Source organism: Peromyscus eremicus, unplaced genomic scaffold (genome assembly GCF_949786415.1).
Source record: "Peromyscus eremicus unplaced genomic scaffold, PerEre_H2_v1 PerEre#2#unplaced_541, whole genome shotgun sequence".
NCBI classification, from domain to species: domain Eukaryota; kingdom Metazoa; phylum Chordata; class Mammalia; order Rodentia; family Cricetidae; genus Peromyscus; species Peromyscus eremicus.
The window spans coordinates 198,114-219,519 of record NW_026734777.1 but is presented as its reverse complement, the minus strand read 5'-3'; the positions used below and the strand labels follow the sequence as shown (position 1 = coordinate 219,519).

General features: G+C 55.5%; 2 protein-coding genes across 2 annotated transcripts; one reads left to right on the top strand and one right to left on the bottom strand.

Moving 5' to 3' along the window:
• The first annotated feature begins 432 nt into the window (after positions 1 to 432).
• LOC131901865 (proline dehydrogenase 1, mitochondrial-like) lies at positions 433 to 14,552 on the top strand. The gene is made up of 13 exons (XM_059252926.1): positions 433 to 715; positions 3,389 to 3,423; positions 3,925 to 4,074; positions 4,925 to 4,989; positions 5,155 to 5,271; positions 5,631 to 5,710; positions 6,432 to 6,513; positions 7,803 to 7,895; positions 8,347 to 8,493; positions 9,568 to 9,743; positions 11,819 to 11,917; positions 13,819 to 13,907; positions 13,987 to 14,552. The coding sequence occupies exons 1-13, from the start codon at positions 462 to 464 to the stop codon at positions 14,172 to 14,174; spliced, it is 1,575 nt and encodes a 524-aa protein (XP_059108909.1). The 5' UTR covers positions 433 to 461; the 3' UTR covers positions 14,175 to 14,552.
• A 752-nt stretch (positions 14,553 to 15,304) lies between these two features.
• LOC131901863 (protein DGCR6-like) lies at positions 15,305 to 21,086 on the bottom strand. The gene is made up of 5 exons (XM_059252925.1): positions 20,909 to 21,086; positions 20,207 to 20,367; positions 16,641 to 16,741; positions 15,982 to 16,152; positions 15,305 to 15,418 (listed from the first exon to the last, which is right to left on the bottom strand). The coding sequence occupies exons 1-5, from the start codon at positions 21,016 to 21,018 to the stop codon at positions 15,335 to 15,337; spliced, it is 627 nt and encodes a 208-aa protein (XP_059108908.1). The 5' UTR covers positions 21,019 to 21,086; the 3' UTR covers positions 15,305 to 15,334.
• Positions 21,087 to 21,406: the final 320 nt, after the last annotated feature.

Here is a 21,406-nt window from a genome sequence, read left to right as displayed (position 1 = left end):
CAACTGCTGTCCCTCGGAGATTGGCTGGATCCACTGTTCCCCACCAAGGGGTGATCAGGCAACCCTGGTGTCCTGGGGTGCTCCATGAGCCAGCCCCCTTGGGGCAGAGTCCTTAGGGGAACAGTGTGCTCAGAGTTTCATAGAGCCAGCAGCTTGAGAAGTAGCACAGCCTCTCCCATGCTGCCCTGGATCAGGACTGCGTCAAGTGGTCTCTATAAAACACGGACAGGCCAGGCGGAGGTGGCGCACGCCTTTAATTCCAGCACTCGGGAGGCAGAGCGAGGCGGATTTCAGTGAGTTGGGGGCCAGCCTGGTCTACAGCGCGAGATCCAGGACAGGCACCAAAACTACATGGAGAAACTCTGTCTCGAAAAACAAAACAAACAAACAAACAAACAACAAAACCATGCACAGTGTGGCACTGGGGTGAAATGGGAGGAGTCAGCAGTGGTCTTGCCAGGATGGCCGGACAGATGGCCAGACAGCTGCTTCCCTTTGCCTTTCAGTTGTTCCATGTTGCCAGGAAGCTTCTGGGGCAGAGGATGTTCGACAGACTAATGAAGATAACCGTCTATGGCCATTTTGTGGCTGGCGAGGACCAGGAGTCTATCAGGCCTCTGATCCAGCACAACAAAGCCTTCGGTGTTGGCTCCATACTGGACTATGGATTGGAGGAAGACCTGAGCCCTGAGGAGGCAGAGCGCAAGGAGATGGAGTAAGGCCTGTCTTTCTGGTGTTATAAGGCCCAGCTGTAACCCTGAGGTGCACCAGGCTGTGGGGGCCTCAGCTAGGTGGTGGCCAAGACTTGGAGAGCCTTTGGTCTGATTGCCAGCAGCCCTCATGGGCTGTGCCTAGCTAGAGTTCTTCTTTCTTGCAGACCAGAGTGCTGTGCTTTTGTGAGCCTGTACCAGAAGAGGGCTGAGCGATAGATCTGCAAACTGGCCCTTGGCATGTCCAGCTCATCACATAGTACTGAGGCTATAGTTTTACATTTTGAGTGGTTGAAACTATCAGGACAAGAACTATATTTTGTGATACAAAACTAGTTAAAATTCAGATTGCCTTTGCAACTTGCAAGGGCAGAGTGGTGTAAGTGTGTGGCCTCTAAGGCTGAGACTTAGCCATTCACAGAAACATTTGGTGGTGCCCGGCTTCCTGCTCTGCTACAGTCTACAATCTCTCTTTCCAAGGATTCCCGACTCACTGACTGGACCTGCAGGTTCCAACTAGTCCTCAAATAGTTTCCTAATCTGCAGATGGCTGTGCCTGCAGGGTGTAGAGCTTTGCAGACTGGGCCTAGCCAGACACTCATGGTCAGTAGAACTGTAGCAGGAAGCAGTGTGGTGTGACAGGCAGCTTGGAGTATCCTGCTGGCACCAACTTGCCTCAGGGACTTTCCCCAGGCCATGAGTAGAAAGCACAGCTCACAGACTGCCCCCTTGGCAGCAGGACAGAGTGGCCTTATTCTGCCCCCGGGGTGGCAGCTGACTCTCTGGAGGCCTGTACCCTCCCTAACGGGCCCTTGCTTGGGTTTTGGGTCCTAGGTCTCTGGCTGCAGGGGTTCCACACGTGTGAAGCTCAGGATGGGCCTTGTCAGGCCTTTGACTCTACCCTGCTCCTCCCCAGGTGGCTAGCAGGAGGGGCTGGCGAAAGGCAGTCATGTGAGGCTGCTGGCCCAGAGAACAGAATGTCCAAGCCTGGCCTCAGCCTGGGAGCCCAGCCCCGGCTTAGTGATTGGCCATTCTGAAGGCGGGGTGACCCAGCCCCTGCATCCCCTGTGAACCTCAGGATTTGGCTGCAGGCCTTTACTAAGGCTGCTGGTGAATAACTAAATGGATTCCACGGCCTCAGCCTAGATAGAGTGAGCACTGAGTGCTCTCACCCAAGCGGCCTTGTTGTGAGATTGGGTGGCAGGCCCGCCCTCCCTGCCTGTCTGTGCATGTCCATTGGCTGCTCAGCTTGTCATGGCTGCTTGTCTCCGGGAGCTTTGCTTGGGCTCCGGGACATCAGAAATAGACCTTTCCTGACCTAACAGTGCCCACCCTCCAGTGCCAACAAGTGGTGGGGATGTGGGTCCAGCTCTGCTGCTGGTGTCTGTGCCTTCAAAGTACTAACAAGAGGGTGAAATGCCACTCTGACAGTGTTCTGAGTCTGTAACAGGGAGGCTGGCAATCTCCACATGCTGCCTCCCAGCAGGGCAAAGAGCTCACAGGGCCCACTGGTTGCACCTGACCAGAAGTGAGCAGCCCTACAGACCCAGAGATGAGGCCTGTCCCTAGCGAATGGAAAAAGGCACAGGAAGCGTGGAGACCAGACCATCTAAACTCTGGGCTGTGGGGCTGTTTAACCAACCTCCCATCAGGGGTCATTGAGCAGCCAACTCTCCTTCCTTGACAGCGATTCTGCTCGGGAATCCCTGCGCCTGCCTCCCTGCACTGATAGCCCTGGGACTTTTGTCTGGTTGACCTACACTGCTCTTAGGGAACCCATATCCTCCAGGGACCTTGGCTGTCTGTCTCTGAGGGAAGGTGACGCATGGGGACTGTCTGCCTCCTCATTACAGACTCAGAACACTGTTACAAATGGCATTTCACCCTCTTTCTTGTTACATCTTGTCAGCATGGGGTAGATGGAGCAGTAGCTGTCTGCCTAGCTTCTGTCCCCTGGGCTGTGGCCTTGTGGGCTGAGGGGCTTGTGGGGAGCCCCAGACACCCAAGGACACGGCCTCCCCCCCCCCCATAGTTTCTGGCTCAAAACATCTGAATAAGGGTCCTGGGACTTGAGAGGAGGGCCCAGGACAAGACTTCTTGGCACGTTGCTTGGTGGCCCAGATTTGCTCGAGTAGTGAGGTTCCTTGATGAAGCAGTGTTCTGCCCTGTGATGTGCCTCGGCACCCTGCCCTGTGGAGGACTTGATGTCCCTGAGTGTGATGGGGACTGGGGAGGTTTCCAATGACGTGATATTAAGGTCTCATTTACATCTTCTAAGAAAATTTCTGGTCGCTATTTGGAAAATAAGCCTAAGCGTCTTAGTAGAGACTGGGGCCATAGGGTGAGAGTAGCTGGGGTGTGTGGGACTCTATCTGGAGACCATAGATGTTAGGGGTGCAGGCCAGAGCAAGGGGCATTGTTGCTGGAACGGAGGAGCCCTTGTACAGGGTGGCCCCTGTTCCTCTCCTTGCCTGGCCTCATCAGTAAGGAAGGCTCTACCCACAGGCAGCCTGGGCATCCTCTCTCTGGCCCAGGTGGTCATGCCAGGCCTGAGGAAGGGCTGGGTTAACTCAAGTTGGTCTGTTTACTTGAGTCAGTCTTCCATCAGGTTCATGGTCTAGTCCAAGGCTCAGCTGCCTCCTGGTGACCTGACCTTTGCCTCCTCCTCTGTCCTGCAGGTCATGTACTTCTGAAGCAGAGAGAGACAGCAGTGGTGAGTTTAGGAACGGGTACTCTCCTCACGCCAGCGCACAGTCTGGTGGCCCAGGAGGCACCTGGGCTTCCGGCTTGGGCCAGCCTTTGGGCAGGAGTCAAAGCCAGAGACTGCATCCTGTGGACAGAGCTATGGTCCTGGCTCTGTACCCGACCCACCTGAGGGCTCCTAGTGAGATACAGGCTCCTGGTATTTTTAACAGTTCTAGGAAGGCTCAGTCACCTTGGCCTTCAGCAGGCCACCGTCCAAGCCTTTGCCATGGAGGCTCTACTTTCCTGGCCTGATCTGCTGCATCACGAGGTTTAGCCGGGGGACCCAAGTGGCAAAGGCATTCGGGCTGTCAGGAGGGCAGCTTCAGGCTGCTCAGCAAGGCCTGTTTGGAGCCCGTCTGGAGGGTTGCAGCGCTGGGATGTTGGCCTATGCTGGGATGGGCAGGACATTGAAGAGGAAGTTCTGAACCAGGATAGCATCTCTAAAAAGGCCATGTCTCTACCTTCCCAGGCACAAATAAGAGGGAGAAACAATATCAGGTCCACCCTGCCTTTGGAGACCACAGAGATGGGGTCATCTGTGCCCGCACCTACTTCTATGCCAACGAAGCCAAGTGTGACAACTACATGGAGCGTTTACTGCAAACCATCGAGGCCTCAGGTGGGGTCCCTGCTTCGCTAGCTGCTCGGCAGAGCCTTGTGGAGGAGGTCAGGGCTGCAGTGAAGGGTCCTGACAGCTCCTGGGGGACCCCCTGACAAGCCCATGTTCCTGTGCACGTTCCTGCCCCTGGGCCTGCACCTGCATATGGTGTCCTGACACTGAGTTCTGGAATCCGCACCCCTCAGGTTGAGGGTCAGATCTGGGAGCTGATGACCCAGCCTCTGTGACTGCAGCTCCTCCTTGTAAGAGGATTGGGGATGGGAAGGCCAGTGAAGTCATGGGGCCATCGAGCCCTCGGGCCCCAGGGGTCCTGCTCGTGTGGTAGCGGGGCCCCACACCTTTAAATGCATCGCACTCCACAGGGTGTAACACTGGTAAGCAGTTACCTCACGGCAGGGTGGCCTGTGTGATCATGGCACTCTGGCGTCTTGGCATTTTGGTGAGAGGCATCCACTTGTCCTCTGACTGTTCTCCCTGGGGTTCTGTGCAGTCCCTGTTCCACTTGGCATTTCTGTGCTCTGTGGCCCATACATGGATGGCCTACAGTACTGAAGGGTAAGGAAGAAACAGCCAAGGAGGTCGCCGGCAGTACAGATCCCTTGGGCTTCTTTGCCTGGTGTCTTCTTGCAGTTCCAAGGCTGTTTTGTTTCATCAGCCCTCTCCACCTCTGTAGCACTGTCCTTGGAGCAGCCATGGGCAAGGGCATTTGGGGGACTGGGTCTCACTATGGGTGGGAGCTGGCTACAGGGCTGGTTTTAAAGGCCAGGGAACTGCAAGGTGTACTTGGTCCCTCTGACTCAGTCATCCGTCTCCCTGGAGACACTCAGGGTTCTTCCTTTGCTTCTGACAGGTGGAGCCAGTGACGGTGGTTTCTCGGCCATTAAGCTCACTGCACTGGGAAGACCGCAGTTTCTGGTAAGTGGTGGCACATTGGATCTGCAGAGGCTTTGAGACCTGGGGCTGCTAGGTGCACGGAGAGGCTCAGATTGGTAGCTGCGATCTGGGGCCACAGAGGTGGCCCCAGGACTGGATGGAGGAGCTGGGCACTTGCTGCAATGGGGCTCACACCTGCACTGGCAGCTGCAGTTCTCAGATGTGCTGACCAGGTGGAGACGGTTCTTTCATCAAGTGGCTGCAGAACAGGGACAGTCTGGGCGTGCTGCTGTAGACACGAAGCTGGAGGTGGTGGTGCTCCAGGTGAGCAGCCCTTCCCCTTCCCCTGGAACTGTGCAGTGGTCTAAGGTGGGGTCTTGGAGATGTTTGGAGGTGTAGCCGGGGCAGTAGCGGGGAAAATGGGGGAACAGTGCTGTGGTAGGAACTCTGGACGGCTCCACTGTCGACAAAGTATATGGCTATGGGGGTAGGGAGTTGGCTCAGCAGATAGCTGATGTGGGAAACGGCAAAGATGGAAAAGGTACCACAGCCACCAGGAACAGAAATGACCCTGAAATGAGTCCTGTTATCAGAGATGATGTGACACTCTCAGAGTCGTGGTGGGGATGGGTGTTAATGGACTGCGAGAGACGCCAACTGACTCTGCCTTCTCCATTCTCAAGGAAAGCATCGCAAAGATGGGCATCGCGTCCAGGGCTGAGATCAAGGGGTGGTTCACACCAGAGACGCTGGGAGTGTCTGGGTAAGAGCTGACATCCACCCCGGTACAGTCATGGTCTCAGCCGAGCCCCAGTGGCTTCTATTCCTGGTCACCTTCCAGGAAAGGATGAGCCATGGGAATGACAGTGTCAGGGGTCCTACTGACAGGAACTGATAGTGAGCTGGGAGTCCTGGGGGACAGGCAGCATGGGCACAAGGCTCTTAGAAAACAACCCTGGTCCCAGAGCATCTTCCTAAGAGCCACACTGGCGGGTGAAGTCAGCACCTCATGTCCCATCCCTAGGGACAGAGGCTGGGACTAATGTCACCAGGAGTCCCAAGTCAAGTCAGAATGCTGGCTTGAGGTAGAGCTACTGGCTCTCAGGTGCCCTTGGCTAGCCCTGCCCATTGGCATCTCCAGCCCCCTGAAGTGACATCTGCATCCTGCCTAGCCTTACACTGTTGGCTCTTAAGCCTGACCTGGCTGTGGAATTCTCTGTATACTTTGTGTTTTTACTGATACTGACACATTGGAAAAATGGTCATGATTTGGTTTTAATTTTTTTTTAAATCGAGAGAAGTATTTAGTCTTTAAAATCAAACACTGGGGTGGGCTTTGTGAAGGCTGAGTTTGGAAGTAGTCATTTGAGGAATGGGCTGGTGTGTGTCAGACCCCCAAACAACCCTAGTACTTGGGAGTATAGCCAGGTGGTTGGACCCAGAATTTCTGGCTGCTTGCTCTGCTGATGTACCTCATCCCTCAGCACTGTGGACTTGCTGAACTGGAACAGCCTCATTGACAGCAGGACCCAGCTCTCCAGGCACCTGGTGGTCCCCAATGTGCAGGTATCCCCCAGTTCCATGTGTCTGCCCACCCAGGGGACTCACTGTGATTGAGGTGCCATTCTTTCTCACCCTACCACAAAGACAAACCCAGGGTCCACAGTGCTCAGTGGACCTCTACACACAAGGAGAGGATGGATGTCTTGAGAAGGTCTTCCCCAGCCCACCTAGTCTTGTGTGTTGGGTCACCACAAGTCTTTAGGGCTGAACAGGGTCCAGCTGGGTAGCTCTCATCTGGGGTCTCCTAGTCACTTGTACTCAGAGGGTGGCAGGCAGGGACAGGTCATGGAGGTACCCTGCACACGTGTGGAAGGTGGTGCTGACCGCCACCTGGGCTTTCTTCCAAACATGGTGGCTGGGTTCCCAGAGTGAGTGTCCCCTGAGATGAAGGCCAGGCAGAAGCTGCATTGACTTTTGCAACCTGGCCTTAGAAGTCACGCCAAGTTCAGCTTGGCAAAGTAAGTTGCTAGTGTGGCCTGAATTCAGGGGGAAAGTGTTGTGTGGAATACCCCTGCTCTGGGTTCTGAAGGAGGAACGGCAGTAGCAGCCAAGGGACCTGCGGTTGTTTCTTCTGTTGTGTTCCCAGCCCCTGAGACTGAGGGTCAACCCCAAACTTTGAGCCACTGTCCTGGAACCTCAGGGTGCAGCGTGTTCATGACGTCTCCGCTCCAAGGTCACCGACAGACTTTGGCACATGCTGTTTGTGCTCAGTGTGCTGCTGGGATCAGTGAACGGATGGCTTATTAGCATTGCAGGAGCATCCTGGGCTGGGGCTGCAGGAGGAGGGGCAGACCTAGAGTTTCTGGTGCATCCTGCCAGTTCTCACCAGTCCACCAATGACCTGTTCGGCTCCTTGAAAGCCACATTTTGGTCCCAGGCGGCAAGTTAGTAGTAACCCATAGCCAATGGCTCCTCCTCTCGAGACTTTTCTATCCCCATGGAGCCTTCTGGTTGACTGGGGTCAAGGTTCTCTTCCTCTGCCTTTTTTTTGCATGGTTCCCTACTGATCTCAGGATTGAAGGGAGCCATAGAAATAAACTCCTGGGGATACAGGTCTAGGCCTGGTGCGGCTTACACAGGCACAGCTTTCCTCACATAGGACAGTGAGTGGGCTGGCTCTCAGTTTGGGCCATTTTGTCATTGTATCTAACTGGTTTAAGGCAAGGTACTGAGAGGTACTCTGGTCCCCGACAGGGCAGGAGGGTGGGCAGAAGACAGCATTGCTCCAATGTGACTCGCCTCAGGTGGAGCATTGTGGCCCACAGTGGCCTGACTTCTGCTGTAACTCTCAGACAGGCCAGCTAGAGCCTCTGCTGTCACGTTTCACCGAGGAGGAGGAGCAGCAGATGAAGAGGATGCTGCAGAGGATGGACGTGCTGGCCAAGGTGTGAGCAGCTGTGTGTGTGTGTGTGTGTGTGTGTGTGTGTGTGTGTGTGTAGGATGGACGTGCTGGCCAAGGTGTGAGCAGCTGTGTGTGTGGTGGGGAGGATGGACGTGCTGGCCAAGGTGTGAGCAGCTGTCTGTGTGGTGGGGAGGATGGATGTGCTGGCCAAGGTGTGAGCAGCTGTGTGTGTGTGTGTGTGTGTGTGTGTGTGTGTGGTGGTGGGGAGGATGGATGTGCTGGCCAAGGTGTGATCAATTCCCTGTGTGTGTATGGGAGGGAGCGTAGGGGAGGATGGGGACGATGGATGTGCTGGCCAAGGTGTGAGCAGCCCTACCAGTGTGTGTGTGTGGTAGTGGTGGGGGATACAGAGCATTAGGGGCCCCAGCACCCGAGCAGAGGGAAGGCATCACCAACCTTCAACCATAGATTCTTCCTCCCTATGTGCCTCTCAGAAAGCCAGAGATTCAGGCGTGCGGCTAATGATAGATGCTGAGCAGAGCTACTTCCAGCCGGCCATCAGCCGCCTGACCCTGGAGATGCAGCGCAGGTTCAATGTGGATAAGCCGCTCATCTTCAACACATTCCAGTGCTACCTCAAGGTACAGCCATTCGCCTCCTGCCTCCTAGCTCCCTGCCTGTTTCCAGTGTCTGACTGCGGTGCTGAGACCCTCTCAGGTGGTGCGACCCACCACCTCGCAGGGATCTGCCTTTCTATGGCGCCATGCAGTATCTGATTGGCCCTGCTTTGTGCAGAGGCCAGAGCAGCAGAGGTAAAGGAATGCGCAGGCTGCTAACCCTAGACTGAGTTCAGCTGTGTAGGAAACAGGCCCTGCCCAGTGGCCACACCCAGGCTTGCAGGAGAGGTTGGGTTGGTGCCAGTTGCAAAGGAGGAAACAAGACTACCTGGGACCCTGTCCAGGACCCAGTCAAGAGTGTACGTGTGGTCTGGCAAGATGACTCAATGAAAACGTTTGCTATGCAAGCCTGCCAGCCTGAGTTTGAACCCTAGATCCATGGTGAATGGAGAGAGCCAGTTTCTAAGTTTCCCTTGATTTCCACATGTGCATGACAGTGCCCTGCAGACCACCTTCCCACAGTACTAACACAAAATGCAAACAAAAGTGCATGAGGACAGAGGACAAGGATGTTCCTGGGCTCCTTGGAAGACTCATAGCTGACTGCCATTATTAGCACAGGATCCTCTTAAGAATCTGAAAAAATCACCAGACTCCCCTGGAAGATTGACAGGGCTGAAGTAGATCTGGGAGCCCAGAAAAACCCCAAGTCGAGCCTGGCAGCCTGAGGTTCCTAAGTTGCTGGGCACCAAGAGGACATAGTGTATGTGGGGGCAGTCCCAGACAGGTGGCAATTTGCTCCTAACTGGCCAAGGTGACTCTGAAATACACGGTAACTCCAGGCATCTGGGTTGGCACCCACAAGAGCCATCTCAGGCTACACAGAGGAGGCTTAGATGGCCCCACTGTCCATCACCTTTCCTTGGGGTTGGAGGTTGGAGGCCCAGCTTCATCCACATCTGTCTCCCAGATGCTTTGAGGGGTGCGTCCCTCAGGTAACCCCTGGCTGGCCTGGGCGCTTTAAGCTGAGTCACACATGAAGCAGGCAGTCCCAGTGCTGAGTGGGGCTCCCTGTGACTTTTGAGCTTGGCCTTGCAGGATGCCTATGACAATGTGACCATGGATATGGAACTGGCTCGCCGTGAGGGCTGGTGTTTTGGGGCCAAGCTGGTACGCGGTGCATACATGGCCCAAGAGCGTGCCAGGGCTGTGGAGATCGGCTATGAGGACCCCGTCAACCCTACATATGAGGCCACCAATGCCATGTACCACAGGTGAGAGGGCCTTCTGTGCCTTCTTGGAACGATGCAAGAGAACCTTGGCCCCGAGTGTGATGGTCCCATTCAGGCAGAGCCAGTTTCCGGAGGGCAAAGGTGCTATTTCTGCTACTGTAACCATTTTTCCAGAACATCAGATTTTTCCTCTTTTGAATATGGATAAGTAAGTACTGGCCTCTGTGCCTCCAGTTGGCTTCTGCTGACACTTGAAACAACTGATACAGCTCATGTAGCAGGGTGCTTGCCTAACATGCCTGAAGCCCTGGGTTTGAACCCCAGCACCACATAAACCAGGCCTGATTGATTGTGGACACCTTTAATCCCAGCACTTGGGAGGAGGAGGAGGAGGCAGGAAGATCAGTAGTTCAAAGTCATGCTTGAATGAGAGAGGGGAGGGGGTAAGGAGAAAGAGATCCATCCTAGGTGCCTGGCTTGCCCCACGTGGCAGGCTCCACCTGTCAGCTTTTCAGCTCAGCATGGCAGTCAGGGGCGGTGGCACACCCGTTCTTTCTGCCGGTTCTGACTGGGGTCTCTTGTGCAGTTGTTCTGGACGTTATGAAGAATGATCTAGGCTAGCTGTGCCTTCAGTTCTGGATGGGTTTATTAAGTGTACAGCAAGCAAAAGTAAAAGGATTAACGGAGAGAAGCAGCAGATAGTGAACATTACCGAGTCATGGGCCCATAAGGTCAAGCAGACAGCTGGAGTGTCGGGGTAGCCCCACCCAGACAGACAGTCATGCCGGAGCTCCTGATGGGGAGTCCGGGACAGCTGTCTGCTCCGCAGGACCAGCTTTTTGCCTTTCCTACTGGAAACATTTTGTGAGATAAACAATGTCAACTTTTGGATTTTTGACATCTAGCTGTTAAAGATGTCCCCACTGCTCGTCGCTCTCATGGTGACAGAACCAAGGGGCTAGCCTGACGTAATGGGTGTGGGTGAGTGTGGACTTCAGACAGAATACGCTGTGATCTGGAGTGTGGGGGCAACCCCACTTCTAGGGCCAGCGTCTCAAGGAACTCAAACAGCACGTGACCGCTTACCCACATAACCTATACTGCCGGTGCATGCAGTCCAGCTTCACGTGAAGCCCCTCCCCCAGGCTCTGCTTGCTTATTGCAAACCTTGGGTTCCAGCTCCTTCCTGTTCCATTTCAAGAGTCTGCTGCACATCCAGGCAGGGCCACATGCCAATGTTTACGCTGCACACGCTGCCCTCTGCCCCTTGCCTCTTAATGACTCCATCTCCTATTTCAGCACAGACGCCAGGACAGGACACCCAAGGCTATGTTCAGGCCCATGGCCTTTTCTGGGTATCGTACTGGACTCATTGACCATCCTGCCCTCCTGCTGTAAGCACGTGCAGTCATAGGGCACAGCTGGGGGATGTTCCTAGAAACTGACCTCTGGTCAGAGAGCACGTGTCTGGTGCTCAGGGATACCCACCCTACCTGAGGCCTCCACGAGTGTGCTATAGGGCCCTGCCCAGAAGCCAAGCCACAGTTCAGCCCTGGTAGGATCCTATCAGTCCTTCCTTTTCAGAGCACTACTGCTGCGGAGATGTGAACTAATGATTCCCGATAGAACACCCAGGACGGATTGGTACCATCCAAATCTAGTGTAGTTAACCGATGGAATATATGGGCGTTACATGATGGGGGCGACTCACGCAGTGGCATCAGTGAAAAGCTCACCCCAGCAGAGGGGACAGTTCAATAGAAGCTGCATCCCTGGAGCTCCCTAACCGCCCTGCAGGCAGTTCCACGGAGTCTCTGCCCCAGCAGTTGCTTACCTTACCGCTTTTATGCTTTTCTATCTGTGGGAGTGGCTTGTCAATCTAACGTCTGGGTTTCCTACACTGAGCAGTGAGTTCCTATGCAGATGTCCTTATCTTCTTGAACCTTAGGAGCCTCCCTCCTTCCAGGCAGGAAGGTTTCACAATCACCACCTAGGGAGGCCCTCCTTTCTGAGGCTCTGGCCCTGGCCACAGCTGCAACCATGGCCTGCAGAGCCACGAGGGGTTCAGGGGGTGGTTGGCCTGGAGCCAAGCTTAGGTGGGGCCGTCCCTGTCCCAGGTGCCTGAACTACGTCCTGGAGGAGCTGAAGCGCAGCCCCAGGGCAGAGGTGATGGTGGCTTCCCACAATGAAGACACAGTACGCTTCACACTCCGTAGGTGGGTTCTGCCAGCTGGACTTAGGGGCTTCTCGGTGGCTTGTGGGTGGCAGGTGGTACCGGGCTGAGGGAACACACGCGACCTGTTGAGTGTGCCGAGTGTCTGGGGGGTGGTAACGTGTGGAATGAGCGGACACAGATGAAGCCTATAGATGCCGATAGGCACCAGGCTTGTCCGTCATTCTTGACCTTTCCCTCTACGAGGTTCCTACTCTAGTTTTTGAAACACCAATTATCAAGTTCAAAAATAAATTTTGTTAGGTGACAAAAAAATGGCTAAGAGACAGATCCAGGGGTAGGTCCCAGGGCCCTGGGAAGCCTTGCCAAGTGTGGCCTTCCTGTTTACCAAGTTTCCTGTAGCATTTTAAACTGCATTGGAATTTAATGTAATCTTTTTTTCTCTTTGAATACTTATCCCAAGGAGTGCAACTTTGGTAGAGTTCTAACAAGTCAAATACAGAAATAAGTAAAGTCTTGGAGAGTCTAGTACATTTCCTGTAATTACCAGGGCCCCAATAACCCCCATTCCCCATCTCCATGTTTCTGGATTTGGATGCATAAAATCTGGTAGACCCTGTACAGTGGTCTTGCTGAGTCAGCCCAGGAATCAGGCTCAGGCTCCACGGCACAGTGGGCTAGCCTACACCCGGGCCGGGCCACCCTGTGGGGCTTCCTAAAGGAGCAATGAAGCTGAAAGGCTGGGCTGGGCAGTGGGTCGGGGAGACTCCTACCTGCCAGCTCTAACGTCATCTGGGGGCCTTGTATGCAGTCTGCTCAGGATGGTGCTTCTCACAGCCTGACATCACAAAGCCCCTCAGCTGTCCGGAGATAGCGGTGAGGGAGAGGTCAGCAGGCCTCTGCACACACTCCACGGCCACCTAAGATGTGGACAGTGGAGCCTGGTTTGGGGAGAAAGACCTGGGAGAGCAGTCCCCTGCAGAGCTCTGCCATGCTCCAGCCAGCCTGGGACAGGGTCAGGACTGAGATGATGTGAACCAACTCAGTGTGAGGGGAAGGGATGGAAATCCCAGACCTTGCCATGAATAGGTGCGGGGAGACCCAGGGTCCTATGTCCTGAGGTGGGGCCCTGAGTTCAGGAATGTGCTCAATGTGCTGCCTGGAGCTAGGAAGCTGGAGATGAGATGAGGTAGTTATCACCGTGCAGACATTTAAACTAGGAATATGCAGTCAGATCCTGCGGAGACAACTGCCCCACCTTCCAGTCGAGCACAAGTGACTTCCCAGGGCTTGACGTGTGAGCATGAGGACTGTGGCTTGATTCACAGAGCCCATGTAAGAAAGCCGGGTGTGGGGTAAGAACTTGTAACCTCAGCACTGGGAGCCAGACACAGGAGGAACAGTCAAAGTGGTGAGCCCTGGGATGATGAGACTGTCTCAAAAATCAATGGATGGCTCCTGAGGAACATTACCCAAGTGGTCCTCTAGTCACATGCATGTACACGCATGAACACTAAGCACACGTACATGTAATGCAATGTAATCCATAGTCATAACTGGATTTTCTAGTAGGCAAGTTAAAAATGATTTTATTTTTTGAGTCAACATGTTGATAGCATGTGATAGCCGTAGTACATCTCTGCTTTCCATTCAGACCAAAGGAGAGCTGTGCACCCAGCAGGGGAGAATGAAGTGCCAGTCACTAGAGCGGGGAAGGCTCAAAGCACTACAGGGGGCACTGGAGGTGGAGAAGGGGTGTCGGAGGTGGGTGGGTGGGGTGGGATGGCTCTCCCTGTGGGAAAGACCTAGATAGGTAGAGCAGAGCCCACATCCCTGCCCCAGCCCACTGGAGACAGGCTAGAATGTCGGTGAAGAGGGGCTCAGAGCTACATCAGGGTGCCTGTGTCCTGGGGTGGGTCCTCACCAGCATGGCCCCCTTCACAGGATGGAGGAGTTAGGCCTGCATCCTGATGATGGCCAGGTGAGCTTCGGACAGCTGCTGGGGATGTGCGACCAAATTAGCTTCCCACTAGGTGAGCTGGGTTGTCCTGGGTGTGTGCAGGGGGGTGGGAGGCATCGTGAGCGTGGGCGTTCATAGCTGTGTGTGTGCAGGCCAGGCAGGATTTCCCGTGTACAAGTATGTACCCTATGGTCCCGTGATGGAGGTGCTGCCCTACCTGTCCCGCCGTGCCCTGGAGAACAGCAGCATCATGAAAGGCGCCCAGCGAGAGAGGCAGCTGCTGTGGCAGGAACTCCGCAGGCGGCTGCGCACTGGCCACCTCTTCCACCACCCGGCCTAGTCACTGCAGGAACCATGCCCACACCTCCGCCACTCAACCTGTTAGCTCTGGGGCCTCAGGCAGGGCACGGCTTTGGGTGGGCTGGGATTCCTTAGCCTAACCTACCCCAACAGGGTTCACCTTCTATCCAAGTCTTTGAGGTGCTGAGGTGGGGGCTGCCCCCGGGACATCCTGCACCTCCAGGAGCAGACACTCAGGTATGGGGTTGGCCAGAGCCACTGGGAGCCGCCCCACTATTCTGAGTGGGCACTGATCACCTCCGCAGGCCACAGAGCCCCAGTCCAGAATACCTGCCAGGGTCTAACCCATCTTCCAAGACCCCGCGGTGGGTGGAGAGCAGAAGCCTGTTTAGTCAATAAATCATGCTGTAACTGAGAACATTGCCTTCCGTTAGTGACTGCACATGAAGTCAGCTCTGAGCAGCAGAGGGGCTGGCCTGGACGGAACATTTCTTACCTGTAGTTCCAGAGGCCACTCTAATCCAGACACTGGGGACACCCGACCTCCTGCATTCCAGGCTGTGGATGAATGTAGGCAGCACACAGAGGCCGAGGCCCAGCTCCCCTCTCCTCCTGTCCCTCTGCCCTTCACTCCAGAAACTCAAGCCCTAGCTGGCTCTGTGGCAGGTCCCCCACCTCCTGCTAAAGCTCTCCAGTTTCACGCAGCAGCTTGGAGGTGGGTTCTTGACAGTGAAAGGCATAAGGGCTTGACTGGGTATCTCAGAAGGCCACTGCCCATGGTCTCTGCCTCTTTGCTGGCTCCAGCATGGCCAGAGCCACTAGGAGAGGATCCTAGCTAGCGTGGGCACAAAGCATGTGCTGGAGTCTTTATTTTTTTAGGCCACACACGACTTGGGCTCCGGAGCTTCTACCCAGAGCTGGGGCCACACCAGAACAAGCAAAAGCCAAGCCTGGAGGGAATGTGGGTATGCCCAGAGGGGAAGGCTCAACATTCAGTCATGGGACCTTCTCGCGATACCATTCCTGTTGCTTGGACCCCTCCTCCAAATCTGGACTGAGGACAGCTGCAGGTGCAGCCAGCATCTAACCAGCGTCTCCTCACCAAGACAGACCTGTTGACAGCTGGCAGCGTCCTGGCAACTGTGACAAGGCAGTGCTGCCAGCTGTCCCAGGCAGTGGAGGACAGCAGGGCCCTCCTGGTCACAGGGCTGCCTTCCCCACCTGGCAGTCCCTCTGCTGCAGCTTCCTGATGAGTTCCAACAGGTTCATCTGCAGCGTCAGCTCCTGGGATGTAAGAGAGGCCCTGTAAGGGCCAACCCGACACCCCATGCCCTTTCGTCTAGGCCTGAGATATACAAGGGCCTAGAAGACGTCAGGCAGTAAGGCTAAGGGGAAGGTGGCTATGGCCAGGCAGAGGGAGAATCTGGCCCTTGGCACCTAGGGCAGCAGTCTCTGACTGGCTTCCTTAGAGTGGCCACGGGAGGCTAGCATGCAGGAGGTAGGTGGAAGCCTCTGCAAGGCTGGACAGGTGGGCATTACCTCCACGCCCTTCCCAGGGCCTTCCACCTCACCTCTGCCCACCAGTAACTAAGCTTCATGAAGAACCAATGTGCCAAGACTCCAGGGACTTGGTGTATTAACATATGCCTGTATTCCCATGCTTAGAAGCCAGGGCAGGAGGACTTCAGGTTCAAGGCCAGCGTGAGCAGTACAGCAGACCTTGTCCCCCAAAAGTGTAAATAAATACAAACAAAACAAGCAATACACCAACAAAACAAGCTCCAGGTAGAACCGAACCTTCAGGGGCCAGGGACACAGGCTTCAGTAGGGCCGGCCTAGGTGCTGACCTGAGGATTCGTGGTCACGTAGAAACCAGCTACCCCTGCCTTCTCCAGTGTGCTCTGCTGGTCAGCAACCTTCCGGTCCAGTTCCAGGACAATCTTGCGGTCCATGGCCTGCTGCTCCTCCCGGATTCGATGCTCCATGGCCTGCCATGTCTTGAGTGAGGGTGGCTCCTGCTAGGGCTTCCGCCCAGGGATGCCTCAAACATCCCTGCCTGCTCCTTCTTCCTGGCTACCCTGCCCACCCAAGGTGGTTCTGGTTCCAGGGCCACGGCATCCTTGCTTGTGGCTCAGCAGAGGGGCTCCATAAGGCTACCCAACAGTCCCAGCCCCTTGGGGCCACCACTCTAACGCCATGGCCTGTTGGCCTGTGGGTCTACAGCTGACCCCAGATCCTCCCCGACTGCTCTGGCCATCCAGCCACTGCACTTCAGCACCCTGACTCAGTGACTGCTTATGTAGGCTCCAGTCCACAGAGATGCTTGTTGGGAGGAACAGGAGTGACAGATGGGCTGGGACTCCTCTCAGCTAGGGTATCTCAGTCCCCATGGGGAGAAGCCATGAGCTGGACCTCACCAAGCCTCCAGCAAGCCATGAGCTCCGCTCCTGAACCCCCCTCCGCCCCTCCACGGAGCCAGGCCCAGCTCTCCCGCCCCAGCTCCTACCTCCAGCTCGCACTGCTGAGCTGTCTGGAGAACTGGCAAGTTGTGGGGCCGGCAGGTCTGCTGGGCTTCCAGATGCTTCTGCCTCAGAGCCTGCCTGAGCACTAGGAGGGAAAGAGAGTTGTCAGCAAGAGAGGTGGTGGGAAGAGGGGGCAGGGTTAGAGGCCTAGTCTAAGAAGTCCTTCGCCTCCAGGGTGCTAAGAGAGGGCTGCAGGTTAGGCAGGGATGGCAATGACCTCAGAGCTCAGTACACCCAGGGCAGGGACAGGAGGCACACAGGTGCCTGAGGCAGCCAGTCGCTGGATTCAGGCGGCACAGTTCTAGCTGTGCTGTCCTCAACACCATCCACAGGACATCACCCAAGGACACCTACGGAAGTACTAAAGAGCCAGAAAGAAGCCCATAAGAGAAGGAAGGGGCTCTGTCTGCCAGTGGTGCTGCTGGGTCAAATCAAGCTTGGTGCTGCCCTATAGGTGAGCAGAGCAGCCACTGCCCAGCAGCCAGCAGAGGTGAAGGGTGTGCACAGGCTCATACTGTGAGCCAGCAGGGTCCTGCACTGGAAGTCTGTTGTTTTACCCTCTACCAGCAGGCAAAGTACCTGGTCCCTGATCAACTGTGCCACACGTATGGACATGTACAAACTACATGCCCTGATGGGAACAGTGACAGACAGACATGGAATTGCCATCACAAAGTGGAACGTACCACACCAGTCTGCACATAAAATGGGAGTGTGGCTGGCTGGCCCTGAGAAAACTCAAAACCTAACACTCCTACTCCTAGAGGAGATTCACAGGACAGCTCTCTTCAGGGAGGCGCCTTGAGTCTGAGCCTCTACAGTGCCCTCGTTCTGTACGTTTTGTACGTATTTCAATGACATCGTTGTTGTTTGAAAATGAGGGGCACCTCAATATAAGTACCAACACAAGGACAGGAAAGAGGCCGCCTGATTATCTGGTTGCAGCGAACAAGAGGTAGACACACGGCTTGTGGCAACGGGCACGTGCATGACACGTCCCTCAGTCACTCAGCCAACACTGCTACAAGTCCCAGGCCAATCCCCAGAGTCCATTCTGGCCACTCGCTCAGGAGGGGCCTGGGCATGGTAATGACCAAGGGAATCAAGGTGCCCATCCCATCACCACCTTCTGGATCTGGCTGAAGGCCGCGGAGGCTCCCACTGCCAGGTGCACCTGTGCCTGGGCCAAGCCTTCTGAAAGACAAATGGCGAAGGCCTGAGGCAGGTACCAAAACATTCCAGATAAAGGGGCTCCGCAGAGTAATGGCCAATTCCAGATCAAGTCGGGGGAGAACAATTAAAAGTAAGAGTGGAGGTCTTTCCTTTCTGGTACCAGAAGGAAAGTGCTGGAAGAATGATGGATGTAAGAGAAGGAGCCAGGCAAAGCCTCCTACTGGTCACACAAGGCAGTCAGGACACTGAAAACAGTGAGCAAAGCAGGGCCTGGCCCAGACTTGGCATCCCAGCACTGGAGACGCTGAGGCAGGAGGACTGCCAATTCTAGACTACACTGTCTTAGTAAACCAAGAAAGCAAAGAAAATAATGAACTGAGTCATGTACTTATGAACTAGATACACCATATACCTCTATCAAAACATTAACAAAAAGACACAGCCACTCCAACATTTGGTGAAGAAATAAAACTCTTGGAAAACTGAAGAGACTTCTAAATCATTCTGAGGCAAGCATTATCTTCATACCCACAAAAATATTACAAAAAAATTGGAAAGGTTGTTGTCTATCAGGAATGAGGCAAAACGCCTAAGATTCTCATGAATCAAATTCAACAGACCAAGATGGGAAGTGACTCAGTCAATAAATGAGCCCCCATGTCAAGAGCTGGGCACAGCAGCGTGCTCTGTAGGCTCAGCACTGGGGAGGCAGGGACAGGCTGCTCCCTATAGTTCAATGGCCAGCCACAGGATCAAATCTGTGAGCTCCAGGTTTGGTGTAAAAAAATAAGGCGGCGAGAAACAGAGGAAGACATTTGTTGCTGTGTGGTTAGTTCCAAGACAGGGTTTCTCTGTGTAGCTTTGTGCCTTTCCTGGAACTCACTCTGTAGCCCAGGCTGGCCTCGAACTTACAGAGATCCACCTGCCTCTGCCTCCTGAGTGCTGGGATCAAAGGCGTGCACCACTACCCGGCTTTACTTTTATGTCAATTTGACACAAGCTAAAGTCATCTGAGAGAAGGAAGCCTTGATTAAGACAATGTCTTCATAGGACTGGGCTGTGGACAAGCCTGTAGGGCATTTTCTTAATTGGTGATTGATGGGGGAGGGAGAACCCCATTGTGGATGGTGCCATCTCTGGTGCCACCAGAACCTGGTGGTTCTGGGTTCTGTAAGAAAGCAGACCAAACAACCCATGAGGAGCAAGCCAATAAGCAGCACCCCTCCATGGCCTCTGCATCTGCTCCTGTCCCCAAGACCTGCCCTGACTTCCTTCGATGATGAACAGTGATGCTTAAGTGTAAGACAAACCCTTTCCTCAAGTGGCTTTTGGTCCTGGTGTTTCATCACAGCAATAGTAACCCTACCTGGGACATCATGCCTACCTCTGGCCTCCACATGCATGAGCACACATATACGTGGACACACCCACATGAACACTACACACAGACCTACACACAATTTAAAAAACAACATACAGAAAAGAAAAATACATCATGGCTATACAGAACGGATTTCCAGGATGCAGTTCATGTCAGGAATTTAGAAAAATCATTGTCACTCACTGTAGTAACAGAAAAGCCACCTGATCATCTCCATAGGAACTGCAAAGGTTTTAACAAAATGCAACACACATTTCTTTTTCTTTTTTTTTTTTTTCTTTTTCTTTTTTTTTTTGGTTTTTCGAGACAGGGTTTCTCTGTGTAGCTTTGTGCCTTTCCTGGAACTCACTTGGTAGCACAGGCTGGCCTCGAACTCACAGAGATCCGCCTGCCTCTGCCTCCCGAGTGCTGGGATTAAAGGCGTGCACCACCACCGCCGCCCGCAACACACATTTCTAATGGGGGAACTCCTGTCTGGCAGCACACAGACACGACCTGTCCCAGAAAGGCTGGGAATGTTTGCATGTAAATGTAACTCAATACAGAAAACTTGATTAGCATGTTGAGAGGCCCTGGGTTCAGTCCTCAGTATCAAAATCCAAAGTAATAACAAAGCCCAAAGATCTAGAGCGAAGTATTAGTGGAGAGCACGGGGACACTGTCACACTAGGCCTTCATCTTTCCTACACTGTGTGAACCGAGTCAAGCTCGGATCAAATAAAATGGGAGGGAGACCTGAAGGTACAACGGGAGCAGCCTAGTATAATTTATAGGAAGGAGCTACGAATAACCGGCTGCTATCTAACCGGTACCACAGACCTGTCAACAGACCTACAAGCAGCAAGGCCCATCCTGTCTAGGAGAATGCGGGGACCTGGGGACCCAAGTAAGAAGTTTCTGAGCAGCGGGCTAAAAGGGCAAGCATAGACGGGCTCTGCACCACCCAATGCTTCTGCGACCAGAGACGCCCTGGGAAGGTCCCTCCCACACACACACCTCGGTGTTCGTTCTGCAGTCGCAGTCGCTGGTTATACAGGCTCTTCTCGGTGAGGTGCTGGATCTCCAGAAGCCCCTGCACGATCTCGAACACAGTGCCATCGAGCAGTGCCAGGGCCAAGTCGCTGAGCGTGGTGTAAGACAGGCGCTGCTGAAAGGAGCTGCGGGCAGACCGCCGGGTGAGCGCGGCGCCCGCCCCCGCTCCGGCCCCTAACCCGGACCCCCGCCCCCGCTCCGGCCCCTAACCCGGACCCCCGCCCCCGCTCCGGCCCCTAACCCGGACCCCCGCCCCCGCTCCGGCCCCTAACCCGGACCCCCGCCCCCGCTCCGGCCCCTAACCCGGACCCCCGCCTACGCTCCGACCCCCAACCCGGACCCCGGCTCCTGCTCCGGCTCACGGCCCCTAACCCTCCGTCCCCGCCTCCCACCCCGGTCCCCTCCTCCCGGCCCCCGTTCCCCGCCCCCCCGCCCACCTCCCTTCGGTCCCCGGCCTCCGCTCCCCGGCCCCCGATCCCCCCAGCCTCCGCTCCCCGGCCCCCGCCCCCCGGGCTCCCCCCTCGGCCTCCGCTCCCCGTTCCCCGCCCCCCGCCCACCTCCCTTCGGTCCCCGGCCTCCGCTCCCCGGTCCCCGATAACCCCAGCCGCCCGGCCCCTGGTCCACGCCCCCCGCCCCTGGCCGACGGCCCCCGGCCCGGCCCCGAACCTGGGCAGTTCCTTGACCAGGCTCTGCAGCGCTGACAGCAGCTGGTAGTGCCGCTCCTGCTGCCGGGCCCGGTCCGCAGCCTCGTCCCCGGCGCCCGCGTAGCGGTCCATAGCCCGGCCGCCCGCCGCCCCCCAGTCCGCCTCTCCCGGACGCTCCGGCGAGCCCCGCCCCCTACGTCAAGCTCCGGCGCGGATGACGCATGCGCCCCGCCCCTCCGGTAAGTGTGGGCTCTCCGCGCCGTGCGTCACGCTCGGTAAGACCCGCCCCTCCCCTCCAGAGGCTGCTGGACGCGCTCGGTCGGAGCGAGGGGAGTGGGGTGGAGCTGGGGCTCGCTGGGCTCCCGTAGGGACCTGACCTCGGAGGTGCACGACCTGACCTCTGCATCCCGGTGTTTTAAAGAAGCGGGTCCGGCCAGCACGGAGTGTGCGCGGACTCAGGCCGCTGGAGGCCGGACGCTGGCCGGACTGTTGTCCTCCACCCTGGAGACTGCAGGAGAAC